Source organism: Macaca nemestrina, chromosome 20, assembly GCF_043159975.1.
Source record: "Macaca nemestrina isolate mMacNem1 chromosome 20, mMacNem.hap1, whole genome shotgun sequence".
NCBI classification, from domain to species: domain Eukaryota; kingdom Metazoa; phylum Chordata; class Mammalia; order Primates; family Cercopithecidae; genus Macaca; species Macaca nemestrina.
Genome location: NC_092144.1, coordinates 49528736 through 49542463, shown reverse-complemented (window position 1 = coordinate 49542463; position 13728 = coordinate 49528736). Strand labels below are relative to the sequence as shown.

The 13728-nt window shown below is 49.2% G+C and overlaps 1 protein-coding gene across 13 annotated transcripts in view; it reads left to right on the top strand.

Moving 5' to 3' along the window:
- Window positions 1-2: 2 nt before the first annotated feature.
- Window positions 3-13728, top strand: part of C20H19orf47 (chromosome 20 C19orf47 homolog) — a 54709-nt gene continuing 40983 nt past the window's right edge. For 2 of the 13 annotated variants that reach the window (XM_071086844.1, XM_011764751.2), the window contains exons 1-4: window positions 3-105; window positions 6759-6810; window positions 12736-12823; window positions 12917-13031. In XM_071086844.1, coding sequence (XP_070942945.1) covers window positions 34-105; window positions 6759-6810; window positions 12736-12823; window positions 12917-13031 — 327 coding nt within the window. In that variant the 5' untranslated portion in view covers window positions 3-33. Of the gene's footprint in view, window positions 106-137; window positions 219-272; window positions 425-1220; window positions 1332-4869; window positions 5184-6737; window positions 6864-7846; window positions 7942-12735; window positions 12824-12916; window positions 13032-13728 lie in introns of those variants that run through there. The other 11 variants (XM_071086843.1, XM_011764749.3, XM_011764748.3 and 8 more) reach the window with 10 other exon arrangements.

The following is a 13728-nucleotide window of genomic DNA, read 5'->3' as shown; positions in this document are numbered from 1 at the left end:
CTGCTGGTGACGGTGGGCGGTCACGTGACGGTTATGGCCGCACTCTCGCTGGTGGCGGCCTGGTGGGCTAGAGCGGCCGCGGGCTGGTCAGTTCAGCTTCCTGCGGTGAGGGGGTGCTTCCGGGGCGGGCAGCCCGGGCCGGGGGTGGAGTGTCTGACAGTTGGCGCCGCCGGGAGGGAGGGCGGGCGGCGCGAGTGGGAGCGGGCCCGGTGGGCCAGGTGAGGCGCGGGCCGGGGGTGGTGGGACTGGGCCGGTTGCGGTAGGGACGGGTGGCGTCCAGGGCTCTGGACTCAGTTCGGGCTCCGCTGTACGGCTTCGGACGTACGATTTGTTTCTCTGAGCCTCAGTTTCCTCCCCTGTGGAATGGGGGTTAGAATCTGACTGTATCATCGGCTTTATAAATGGGAGTGAGAAGTCAGGTCGTGTACGTTGGATCCCTTATCTCAGCTCCTCCGCATAACGCTCACTTCGTTACTATACTATTATTGTTAGTATTGATGTTTGCGCTTAGTATGAAAAATTGTTGGGTTTGGAAGCCGTCGGATTTTGGTTCAAGTCCTGCTCCACTGTGAGGCAGTGGGGCCTGTGTCTTCGCTTCCTTGAACCCCTTTTTTTCTCATCTGTACAGTGAGAGCAGATAGTCCCAGTATCATAGGGTCGTCTTGAGGATTCTGACGAAGTGTGTGTGTGTAGAGATTTTAAGCAGAGGGGCTGGCACAGTGAGAGCTCGTGGATTGGGACTATAATGATAATGATTCTGAGAGTCATTGGTGTAGCTGGGAATTCCATGGAAGTAGGGGGAGAAAGCTCAGAGACAGCAATAGGAAAAACTTAGGACTGGAGCTGAGAAAATCGACATCCTGCCGCTTACTATTTGACCAATTTTGCTGAGTCCTGAAGTATTAGTTTTTTTCTTTTTCTTGATCATGACTAGTGCATTTTTTCCCCCAGTAAATTAATTTGAGAAGGCAAATTTGCATTGCTGTCTTCTTCTTCTTCTTCTTCTTTTTTGAGACCGAGTTTCTCTCGTTGCCCAGGCTGGAGTGCGATCTCGCTCACCGCAACCTCTGCCTCCCGGGTTCAAGTGATTCTCCTGCCTCAGCCTCCCGAGTAGCTGGGATTACAGGCATGCGCCACCACGCCCTGCTAATTTTTTTGTATTTTAGTAGAGATGGGGTTTCTCCATGTTGGTCAGGCTGGTCTCGAACTTCTGACTTCAGGTGATCCGCCCACCTCGGCCTCACAAAGCGCTGGGAGCCACCGTGCCTGGCGCATTGCTGTCTTCAATGAAAAACTAGCATTGCTGGCCATGAGAGGAAGGAAAAGTTCAGGTAAAATACAATGGAAACTGAACAGCCTGTTACATTGTACACTGAAATGGAAAGATAATTGAAAAAGGAATACTACTTATTCCCTTTGAATAGGAATACTGTTCAGAACTTGTACTGTGTGATTCCCTGTTGTCAGATCCCATCGACCCCCATCAAGTTGTCCTTATGCTTGTTCCCAGCTCATCCTTTGTATACAACTAGCATTAAGTCAGTGACTGTCCATCCCACTGTTTCCCTAGATCACTGAAGATTTGTTTTATTTTGATGCACACTTAACATCGCACTTACCACCTGCTGTGCATCTTCGTTCTAAGGATTCTGTTTATTAACTCGTTTAATCCCTGTAACACCGTTAAGAATGGGTCCTTGGCTGGGTGCGGTGGCTCACACCTGTAATCCCAGCACTTTGGGAGGCCAAGACGGGCGGATCACGACATCAGGAGATCGAGACCATCCTGGCTAATACGGTGAAACCCTGTCTCTACTAAAAATACAAAAAATTAGCCGGGCATGGTGGTGGTAATCCCAGCTACTTGGGAGGCCAAGGCAGGAGAATTGCATGAACCTGGGAGGCAGGGGTTGCAGTGAGCCGAGATCACACCGCTGCACTCCAGCCTGGGTGACAGAGTTGGACTCCATCTCAAAAAAAAAAAACCTTTTTTTTATTTCGAGATGGTGTTTTTTTATTTTTATTTTTTATTATTTATTTTATTTATTTTTGTTTTGAGACAAGGTCTCACTCTGTAGCTCAGGCTGGAGTGCAGTGGTGCGATCTGGGATTACTGCAACCTCTGCCTCCCGGGCTCAAGCAATTCTCCTGCCTCAGCCTCCTGAGTAGCTAGGATTACAGGTGTCCACCACCATGCCTGGCTAATTTTTGTAGAGATGGGGTTTCACTATGTTGGCCAGGCTGGTCTCGAACTCCTGACCTTGTGATCCACCTGCCTTGGCCTCCCAAGGTGCTGGAATTACAGGCATGAGCCACCGTGCTGGCCAGGAATGGGTACTCTCACTTTTTTTTTTTTTTTGAGATTGAGTCTCACTGTTGCCCAGGCTGGAGTATAGTGGTGCAGTTTCGGCTCACTGCAACCTCTGGAGTGCAGTGGCGTGATCTCGGCTCACTGCAACCTTCGCCTCCTGGGTTCAAGCAGTTCTCCTGCCTCAGCCTCCCAAGTGGCTGGGACCACAGGCACCTGCCACCACACCCAGCTAATTTTTGTATTTTTAGTAGAGACAGGGTTTCACCATATTGCTGGGATTAGCCACCACACCTGGCTAATTTTTTGTATTTTTAGTAGAGGCGGAGTTTCACCATGTTGGCCAGGCTAGTCTCAAACTCCTGACCTTGTAATCCACCCGCCTTGGCCTCCCAAAGCGTTGGGATTACAGGCATGAGCCACTGTGCCCAGCCACCTTTCTTTTCTTTTCTTTTTCTTTTTTTGAGGCAGAGTCTCGCTCTGTTGCCCATGCTGGAGTGAAGTGGCATAATCTTGGCTTACTGCAACCTCTGCCCCGCCTGGGTTGAAGCGATTCTCCCACCTTAGCCTCCCGAGTAGCTGGGATTACAGGCATGCGCTACCATGCCCGGCTTATTTTTGGTAGAGATGGGCCTTCACCATATTGGCCAGGCCAGGAGGTCAGGTTGGTCTCAAACCCCTGACCTCAGGTGATCCACCTGCCTCAGCCTCCCAGAGTGCTGGGATTACAGGCATGAGCCGCCGTGCCCGGCTTTTTTTTTTTTTTTTTTTTTTTTTCCCTTTTTTCAACAGTGACAGGGTCTCACTGTATCGCCCAGGCTGGCCTCAAAATCGTAGGCTCCAGAGATCCTCCTGCTTCGGCTTCCCAAAATGCTGGGACTACAGGTGTGAGTCACCATACCCGGCCTTAGCATTCTTATTGTGCAGTTGAGGAAGTGAGGTCAGAAAGGTTAAGCTACTTGTTCAGAGTCAGGATTAGGATGTGGTAAAATTGGGATTTGGATACAGGTCTTCTAAGGGCTTAGCACATGGAGCCTGTTATGTGGTAATTCCTTGAGTTTTGGGAGCTGCTGTCTTTAAAATGACTATTATAATTTTCCTTATTCAGAAAGTCAGTGCTGGAGATGGGCTTTTAGGATTGTGGAGAGAGGAAATTGAATCCAGTAGGGTCTATAGCACTTGGGGAAGAATACCAGTACTTAAAGGATTCCAGTTAGCATTAACTGAGACATTGAAAAACAGACCATAGTACCTGGCTTGTAGTAATCCCTCAATCAGCATGAACCATAGCCATTGGACTGCCTGGGGTCCAAGTCCTGCTGCTGCCTTTACTTGCTGTATGATCTTGAACTCCTAGGCTCAAGGGATCCTCCTGCCCCTAAAGTGCTGGAATGACAGGCCTGAGCCACTGTGCCCAGCCTTTTGCTGTGTGATCTTGGACCTGCCATTCTTATCTGTAACTTGGGACTCATTTTTCCATTTTTCTGAGGGTGGTTGTGAGGAGTCACTGAGATGTGTATATGCTCAGTTCCTGGCGCATAGTAAACGCTCAATGGGAGTTACTCCATGGGCATCAGAATCAGGAAGAACTTGTTTTTGAATCCCATTAAGGTTAGTTGCTAGATGTGCCATTTGACAAATGACTGCACCTCAATGAGTTGGGGTTTTTCATCCGTAAAAACAGGGCTAATAATAGTCCTCACTCACTGAGCTGTTGGGATGCATCTGCATGATGCTTGGCCCTGGTCCTGATGCATAGTTAGTGCTTGGTTTGTGAGATGTTCTGTCTGACTTACTGAGACCTCTCCGTGCTCTGTTCTTTGAGAGATGCATGTTGTATTTTCTTTTCTTTTTCTTTTTTTTTTTTTTTTTTGAGACAGAGTCTTTCTCTTGTCACCCAGGCTAGAGTGCAGTGGCGCGATCTCGGCTCCCTGCAACCTCTGCCTCCTGGGTTCAGGCGATTCTCCTGCCTCAGCCTGCGGAGTAGCTGGGATTACAGGCACCCACCATCACGCCTGGCTAATTTTTGTATTTTAGTAGAGATGGGTTTTCACCATGTTGGCCAGGCTGGTATCAAACTCCTGGTCTCAGGTGATCCACCCGCTTCAATCTCCCAAAGTGCTGGGATTGCAGGCATGAGCCACTGTGCCTGGCCTGTGTTGTCTTTGGCCAGTGGTAAAATTCAGAAGGGAAATTGGATCTAAGAGTGTTGAGTACAGGACAGAGTGATGTCTGTGGTCATACTCATCAGTAAGAGATTGAGCAGAAGACCAAGTGCCTGTAATCCCAGCACTTTGGGAAACTGATGTGGGCAGATCACTTGACGTCAGGAGTTTGAGACCAGCCTGACCAACATGGTGAAACCCTGTCTCTACTAAAAATACAAAAATTAGCTGGGTGTGGTGGCGGGTGCCTGTGGTCCCAGCTACTTGGGAGGCTGAGGCTGGAGAACCGCTTGAACCCAGGAGGCGAAGGTTGCAGTGAGCCGAGATCACGCCACTGCACTCCAGCCTGGGCGACAGAGTGAGACTTTGTCTCAAAAAAAAAAAAAAAAAATTGAGCAGAAGCCAGGGAAGGGCAAGATTAACAATGCTGAGGATAGAGAAGAGAGTCTCATATGTAGGGACTTAGGGAAAGGTCACGAAGTAGATGGCAGTGGAGCAGAAGGAAGGAGAGGTTGCCAGGAGGAGACAGGTATTCCAGGCACAGGTGACATCCTCTAAAAACGGGAGGCCGGCAAAGCACCTGTGTGGGGAAGGAGGCCTGGAGGATGAGATCAGGCACAACACCTCCAGGGTGCTTAGTAGGCATCAAGCACTGTCTCAAGTGCTTTTATTCATAGAAACTCATCTAGCTCTTACAGCAATCCTCTAAGGTAAGTCATGTTTGCACCCTCCCAATTCACAAATGGGGACACCATGGCCCGACTGGTGAAGTCACTTGCCGAGATCACACAGCTCATAAGTGGTAGAGCTGGATTTGAACCCTACAGTCTGGTTGCAGAGTTCTTACTCTTGACCACTCCATTATACCATCAAAATCTGTTAGGGGATGGGACAGATTTTATGGGGTTGTAAACAGGAAGGTTCTGGGACAGAGGGCTTCTGCACCTCATGGAGGGGTGAGGGAGGATCAGTACTGGGGGCTGCGGTAGATAGAAGGGAGCAGAGTGAGGGGAGAGGGCAGAGGACCTGGGTCAGGGAAGAGGCAGAGAGCTAAGTAGGAAGTTTTGGCCAGGGCAGTGTAGGCCCCGTGATCTTGGAGTCGGATAGCGTTGAATCAACACGTGAAAAGGTTACTTCCTTTAGTTCCCATTCAGCACTGCTTTTATTGGAGATAGTCTCCACTGGTGCTAAAATGTCTTTAACACCACCTTTCTACCATCTGCTAATGTAAGGGAAAATTGGTTTTCCATGTCTTCTCTGGGACGCCTCATGATCAGGTCACCACTTCTGTGACCTGTCTCCTCCCAAGGTCCTCCCTGCTCGCTCCACTGCAGCCACGCTGGCTCCTTGCTTTCCCTCCAGCATGCCAGGTGAGCCACTGGCTCAGGGCGCTGGACTTGCTGTACCTTCTTCTGGAACACTTTTTCTCTGTAAAACCACATGGCTCATTGCTTCCCTCCCTTTAGCTCTCTAAATGTTGCTTTAGGTCTTCCCTGGTCACTCTGTTGAAAATTACAACCACTCCCTTCCCAGGTCCTCCATGTCTTCTCCATGGCACTAAAGGCTTCCTAATGTACTCTACTAACTGTTTGGCTTGTTTACTCTCTGTCTCCCCTGTCGCCTGTACCCAGCTAGCTGCTAAGTTCCATGGCTTTGTTCACCTTGGTATCCCTAAGAGTGCCTTACACATAGTAGGTTCTCAGGGAATAGGGCTTTGGATTTGTTTGTTTGAAGACTAGTCAAGTGCAGTAGTGAGAAAGGGAGAAAGAGTAGAATAAGGAGTTCCCTCTGTAAGGGACTATGAACAGTCAATTGAGATAATTCATTACCTTTGGACCAGCCTGTTTTTTTTTTTTGAGACAGGGTCTTGCCATGTTGTCCAGGCTGGTCTTGAACTCCTGGCCTCAACTGATCTTCCCATCTTGGCCTCCCAAAGTGCTGGGATTACAGGCATGAGCCAGCACGCTTGGTTGGTATTTATCGTTAAAGTTTTGGCCAGAAGTGTCTTATTTCTGTTGCACTCCTTTTCCAGCCAACCTTTTGGGGTGTGTGGGAATGGAACTGTGGACATTTGCTGTCCCTGGGCCTTGTCTCAGGCACAAGCGATGATGGTGGTAGCAGCTCTGTCCCAGGCTGACTTCCTGCCAGCTGCTCCAGGCTATTCCTGGGCGGTGAGCCTGTAGCCCAGGAACGTTCCTCTGGCATGCAGGCAGACAGGCACAGGAGAGGGACAAACACTCACAGCCGGCAGCAACTCATGGGCCCTCTCCTCTCTTCTCTTTCAGGCTCCAGGGAGCAGTGTCAGGGCCAGGGAGACGATGGTCTCCGTGACTATGGGTGAGTCTGTGGCCTTCTCTCCAGGGCCCCCTCTCCCCACTGCCCTTTTTGAGGTATGGCCTTGGTGGGGGACGAGGGGGTGGGGGAGGGAGGACTGGGTCATTGGCAGGAACAGCTGTACTCTGAGGACTGTGGCAGGGTGGGGCTGGAACTGCTTGAGGCCTGCCCGCCTCCTTGCCGGATCTCTCTCCTGACTGTATAGTTTAGCTGTGAAGAACGTGGGTTATGAAGTCCAGCAGGTCTCCCACGTGGCCTCACAGAGCCTTGGTTTTCTCACCTGTGAAATGGAAATGATATTCCCACATCCTGGGATTAAGGAGATTATAGTACGTAAAAGCTTGGGTGTAGTTCTAAACAAACCTTAGGTGTTGTTATTATCACAAGCCTTAAGCTCTGTATTTGGGGATTGCTAAGGCACAGATATTAGTTGGTGGCTTTGAAAAATGTTGACATTTATTATAATGTAGAAAAATATATTTTATATATATAATTTTTTGAGATGGAATTTCACTCTTGTTGCCCAGGCTGGAGTACAGTGGCACGATCTCGGCTCACTGCAACCTCTACCTCCCAGGTTCAAGCGATTCTCCTTGAGAATCCAAATAGCTGGGATTACAGCCTCCCAAATAGCTGGGATTACAGGCGTGTGCCACCACGCCCAGCTAATTTTTGTATTTTTAGTAGAGACAGGGTTTCACCATGTTGGCCAGGCTGGCCTCGAACTCCTGACCTCAGGTGATCTGCCCTCTCCGGCCTCCCTAAGTGCTGGGATTACAGGCATGAGCCATCATGCCTGGCCCATAAAATATATTTGTATAGTTTTAAGAGTGATTAAGAAGCAAAGTCTGAGTATATCCTTTTTTTTTTTTGAGACAGGCTCACACTTTGTTGCCCATGCTGGAGTGCAGTGGTGTAATCTCGGCTCACTGCACCCTCCGCCTCCCAGGCTCAGGTGATCCTCCCATCTCAGCTTCCTGAGTAGCTGGGACTAGAGGGACGCACCATCATGCCCGGCTAATTTTTATATTTTTTGTAGAGATGGGGTTTCGCCATGTTGCCCAGGCTGGTCTTGAATTCCTGTGCTCAAGAGATCCTCCTGCTTCAGCCTCCCAAAGTGCTGGGATTACACAGGTGAGCCACCGCGCCTGGCCTGTATTCCTTTTTTTTTAGACAGAGTCTTGCTCTGTCACCAGGCTGGAGTGCAGTGGCACGATCTTGGCTCAGTGCAACCTCTGCCTCCCGGGTTCAAGTGATTCTCCTGCCTCAGCCTCCCGAGTAGCTGGGACTACAGGCGCACACCACCACGCCCAACTAATTTTTGTATTTTTAGTAGAGACGGGGTTTCATCATGTTGGCTGGGATGGGCTCGATCTCTTGACCTTGTGATCCACCTGCCTCGGCCTCCCAAAGTGCTGGGATTACAGACGGGAGACACCGTGCCTAGCTGTCTGTATTCTTTATAATTCCATTCATATAAAGCATAGAAGCAGGCAAAATCAGTCTGTTTTGTTAGAAGGTGGTGGTTGTATCTGGGAAGGAGTGAGTAGAGACTCCAAAGGGAATATAAGGGGTTCTGAGGTGTTAGAAATTATCTCATTTCTTGATTTGGGTGCTGTTTACATAGGTGTGTCTGATTTAGGAACATCTATTGACTTGTGCACTTTTTTTGCATGTACATTATAGTTCCGTAAAAAGATTGAAAAATCCAAACCCTGTTACCCATCCAGATCAAAAAAAGAGAACATTGTCAGCCCCATGAGAGTCCTACCCCAATCACACTCCCCTCCCTTCTCCATATGGAATAAACCATTTTGTGAACGTCTTTTCTTGCCTTACCTACCTTTCTTTTTTTTACAATGGAGTTTCGCTTTTGTTGCTTAGGCTGGAATGCAATGGCGTGATCTTGGCTCACCGCAACCTCTGCCTCCTGGGTTCAAGCGATTCTCCTGCCTCAGCCTCCGGATCGAGTAGCTGGGATTACAGGCATGCCCCACCATGCCGCACTAAATTTGTATTTTTAGTAGAGATGGGGTTTCTCTATGATGGTCAGGCTGGTCTCAAACTCCTGAGCTCAGGTGATCCACCTGCCTCCGCCTCCCAAAGTGCTGGGATTACAGGTGTAAGCCACTGCTCCCGGCCTTCCTTGCCTTTATAGTTGTATTATCAATGGGACATTCCTATTCTATAGACTTTGGTTTTGAAATTACATGAATGAAATCATACCTTGTGTTCTTTTGTATCTGGCTTCTTTTGCTCAACATAATGTCTAAGGGTCATCTGTGTTGACTTTCTTTTCACTGCTGTATAGTATTTCACCTTGAGAGTGACCACCATGTGTTTATCAATGCTGCTGTCAGTGGATATTGCATTATTACTGGGTTGGAGCTATCACAGACAAACTACTGTGAATATTCTTGTATGTGTCTCCTGGTGTGTGCAAAAAGCCACATCTCATTGATTCCAAGACTCACATCATTGCACAACTTAACATTTCTGAAGTAGGGGTATATTTTACTGCCGGTGCCTTATGACAGTTTAGTTGACTGCATATTTTCCTTCCTTAGCAATACATGAAATGATGGTGTGTGCTCAATGTGGGGACTCTTTCCATTCCTCAAACACTGGATTTCAGTAATCTCTTGGTTAAATTCAGAGGCTTTGGCTGGTCCCTGTGAACTGATTGGTCTTTACAACTAATTGATCACAACCAGTTACAGATTTATTTGTTCCTTCTCTTTTGCCACTGCTTCACTTGACTAACCTTAAAATCAGTCAGTCAATTAATCAATCACAGGCTTTGGCTCAGAGAGCTACCCCCAGCCTACGTGGTACTTTTTTCTCCCCTTAATAACAGCTTAGTTTAGGTATAATTCATTTATCATACGTTTTACCTAGTTAAGGTGTACAATTCAATGGTTTTTATATTCTCTGTTCACAGAGTTGTGCAGCCATCACCATAATCAATTTTAAAACATCTTTATCACTCTCTCTTGAAACTCCATACCTTAGGCCGGGCGCGGTGGCTCAAGCCTGTAATCCCAGCACTTTGGGAGGCCGAGACAGGCGGATCACGAGGTCAGGAGATCGAGACCATCCTGGCTAACACGGTGAAACCCCGTCTCTACTAAAAAATACAAAAAAAACTAGCCGGGCGAGGTGGCGGCGCCTATAGTCCCAGCTACTTGGGAGGCTGAGGCAGGAGAATTGCGGGAACCCGGGAGGCGGAGCTTGCAGTGAGCTGAGATCCGGCCACTGCACTCCAGCCTGGGCGACAGAGCGAGACTCCGTCTCAAAAAAAAAAAAAAAAGGAAACTCCATACCTTAGCAGGGTGTTGGGTGTTGTGGCTCACGCCAGTAATCCCAGCACTTTGGCAGGCTGAGGCAGGTGAATCGCTTGAGTCCAGGAGTTTGAGACCAGCCTAGGCTACATGGTGAAACTCTGTCTCTATAAAAAATATAAAAAATTGCCGGGTACTGTGGCTCATGCCTGTAATCCCAGCACTTTGGGAGGCCGAGGAGTGTGGATCACGAGGTCAGGAGTTTGAGACCAGCCTGACCAACATGGTGAAACCCCGTCTCTACTAAAAATACAAAAATTAACCGGGCATGGTGGCACGTGCCTGTAATCCCAGCTACTTGGGAGGCCGAGGCAGGAGAATCGCTTGAACCCGGAGGTGGAGGTTACAGTGAGCCGAGATTGCACCTCTGCACTCCAGTCTGGGTGACAGAGTGAAACTCCATCTCAAAATAAAATTGTGTGTATATGGCCGGGCGCGGTGGCTCAAGCCTGTAATCCCAGCACTTTGGGAGGCCGAGACGGGCGGATCACGAGGTCAGGAGATCGAGACCATCCTGGCTAACAGGGTGAAACCCCGTCTCTACTAAAAAATACAAAAAACTAGCCGGGCAAGGTGATGGGTGCCTGTAGTCTCAGCTACTCGGGAGGCTGAGGCAGGAGAATGGCGTGAACCCGGGAGGCGGAGCTTGCAGTGAGCTGAGATCCCGCCACTGCACTCCAGCCTGGGCGACAGAGCGAGACTCCGTCTCAAAAAAAAAAAAAAAAAAAATGTATGTATATATATGTAACTTGTATGTGTATATATACAAAAAAATAGCTAGGCCTGGTGGCACGCACCTGTAGTTTAACTACTTGGGAAGCTGAGGTGGGAAGATTGCTTGAGCCCAGGAGGTTGAGACGGCAGTGAGCTATGATTGTGCCGTTGCACTCTGGCCTAGGCGACAGAGGGAGACCCTGTCTCAAAAAAATTAAAACCCCATACCCATTAGCAGTCACTTCCCCTGTCCTCGTAGCAACCACTAATCTACTTTCTCTTTAGATTTACCTATTCTAGACATTTCATATACATGGAATCATTATGTGGTGCTTTTTGATAGTTAGAGGTGCATGCTTCTGGCCAGTGGGACCCAGGGCCCTATGGCTTAGCAGGTGGATAGTGCCTGTGCAACATAGGGAAATGGTACCTCTTTCCTGTGGCCTGGCAGAGGAAATCCTAAGGACATGAGCTCCTCGCCAACCTCAGTCCCCAAGGGCCAATCAGCACCCTGGGTATCTGGCCTGTGGCTGGCTGGGCAGGGGCCTCCTTGGAGATGTGACCCATGGGGCTTCACCTGAGCCCCGCACTGCCACTCATGTAACACCTGACCCACAGGGTGTCTGTTTCCCTGCTCTGAGTCTCTGTTGTCTTAAAAGCAAAATGGGTGAGGTAATAACAGGTTTCTTCTATTCTAAAATAGCATGGATTGTTGGATGTACTGAGAAAGAAAAACAGTTTGCTAATTAAACCATGGCACACCATCAGTCATGAAGTAGATCCTAGTTTCGGAGATGTCAAAATGTGAAAAAAAAAGTTCTGCTTTGAATCAGTGATCTTAGCTACCTCCTGGCCTGGCAGGCTGGGGTCAGTTTGAGGGTCAAACCCACCAAGAAGCCAAGAAAATTTAGAAAGAATAAAGTTTCATAGGTGGGGTCTGCCTGGTCTTGGCTGTGGCTCCGTGTTTAGTGGTGATGGGAGTAATAGTAGTAATAATAATAATAATAATAGCTGACATGGTTTGAGGATATCCTCTGGGTTAAGCATCATTTGAAGCCTTTTATATGGAGTTTCTCATTGAGTCTGCACAGTGATCCAAGGACACTGGTGCTGTTATCACTAAAATCTCAGCTACACAAGGGCTGGGACTTCATCTTGTGCCTTGTGGTATCCCCAGTGCGTAGGACAGGACCTGTCCTTTGCCAAATGCTGGGTAAACACTTGTCAAATCTGTTATCCTGGGTTTACAGATGAGGAAACCAAGGCACCAAGAGGTAACTTACCCACAGTCCTTCCATAGGGAAATCGCAGGGTTAGGATTCAAACCCAAGCTCCGAAGTCCGTGTTAGTAACTTCTGTGCCTCTCTCTGAGGGAGGTGTGCTACTGTGGCGGGTAGGGGCTTGCCAAGGCTCATGGGCTGGCTCTGTGACACTTCTTTCCAACCACCTGTGGATTTTGTCATCCTCTGGGCCTAGGCTGGCTGATGGAGACTAGGGCAGAGAACCCAGAGTCCCAGTTACCCTACATCAGTCATGGGCCCAGCATGTGTGGTGATGCAGAGAGCCAGCCCTGGGGCGGGGTGGAGCTGTAAGGAGAAAGGCTGTGGTAAGGGTTTGGGAGCTCTGCCCCTTATTTAGCATTGTTGCCCAACCTTTCCCTGCCTCATTTTCCTCGGCAACTCAGGGGAGTCTTAATACTGCTTAACTCACAGGGTCAGGAAGGCTCAGTTCCATCATGTGTGTGTGGAGCACTCCACACAGGGCCGGGCATGGGAGGAGCATTTAATTTGTGGGAGCTGCTGTGATTGTGGTTTTGCTAATGCTATTCTCTAAAGAGGATGGTGTGAATAATGAGCCCTGTCCAACCCCACAGCCACTTCCGAGTGGATCCAGTTCTTTAAGGAAGCTGGCATTCCTCCAGGACCTGCTGTCAATTATGCCGTGATGTTTGTGGATAATAGGTGAGGAGGCTGAACTTGGGGATGGGGTGGTGGGGAGCTGACTGGCCCACCCACTGGCCCGCCTGGGGCCTTACCACTGACCTTCCCCTGCAGGATTCAGAAGAGCATGCTGCTGGATCTCAATAAGGAGATCATGAATGAGCTGGGTGTGACCGTGGTGGGCGACATCATTGCCATTCTCAAGCATGCCAAAGTGGTGCACCGTCAGGTGGGTGCTGTGCCCAGCCCCTCTGTCTCTGGGTTTGGCATGGAGGTGGAGGTTCAGTTGCAGAGCCAATGGGAGGCCTGGCAGCAGAGGCAGGCCGACCTGGGTTCCAGGGCTGGTTTGGCCATTTGCTGTGTGACACTGGGCACATGGCCCAACCTCTCTGAGCTGTATTTTCTGCATCTGTGAAAGAGAGGCAAACCTGGCCGGGCGCGGTGGCTCATGCCTGTAATCCCAGCACTTTAGGAGGCCGAAGCGGGCGGATCACGAGGTCAGGAGATCAAGACCATCCTGGCTAACACAGTGAAACCCTGTCTCTACTAAAAATACAAAAAATTAGCCAGGCATGGTGGTGGGCACCTGTAGTCCCAGTTACTTGGGAGGCTGAGGCAGGAGAATGGCATGAACCCGGGAGGCAGAGCTTACAGTGAGCTGAGATCGTGCCACTGCACTCCAGCCTGGGCGACAGAGGGAGACTCTGTCTTGAGAGGAAAAAAAAAAAAGAGAGAGAGACAAACCTATCTTGAAAGGGTGGTTGTATTTTTTTTTTTTTTTTTTTGAAGCAGTGTCTTGCCATGTTGCTCAAGCTGGTCTCGAACTCCTGGGCTCGGGCCATCCTCCTGCCTCAGTCTCCCAAAATACTGGGATTTCAGGCATGAGCTACTGCGCCCAGCCCTGATTGTGAGTATTAAGTTATGTG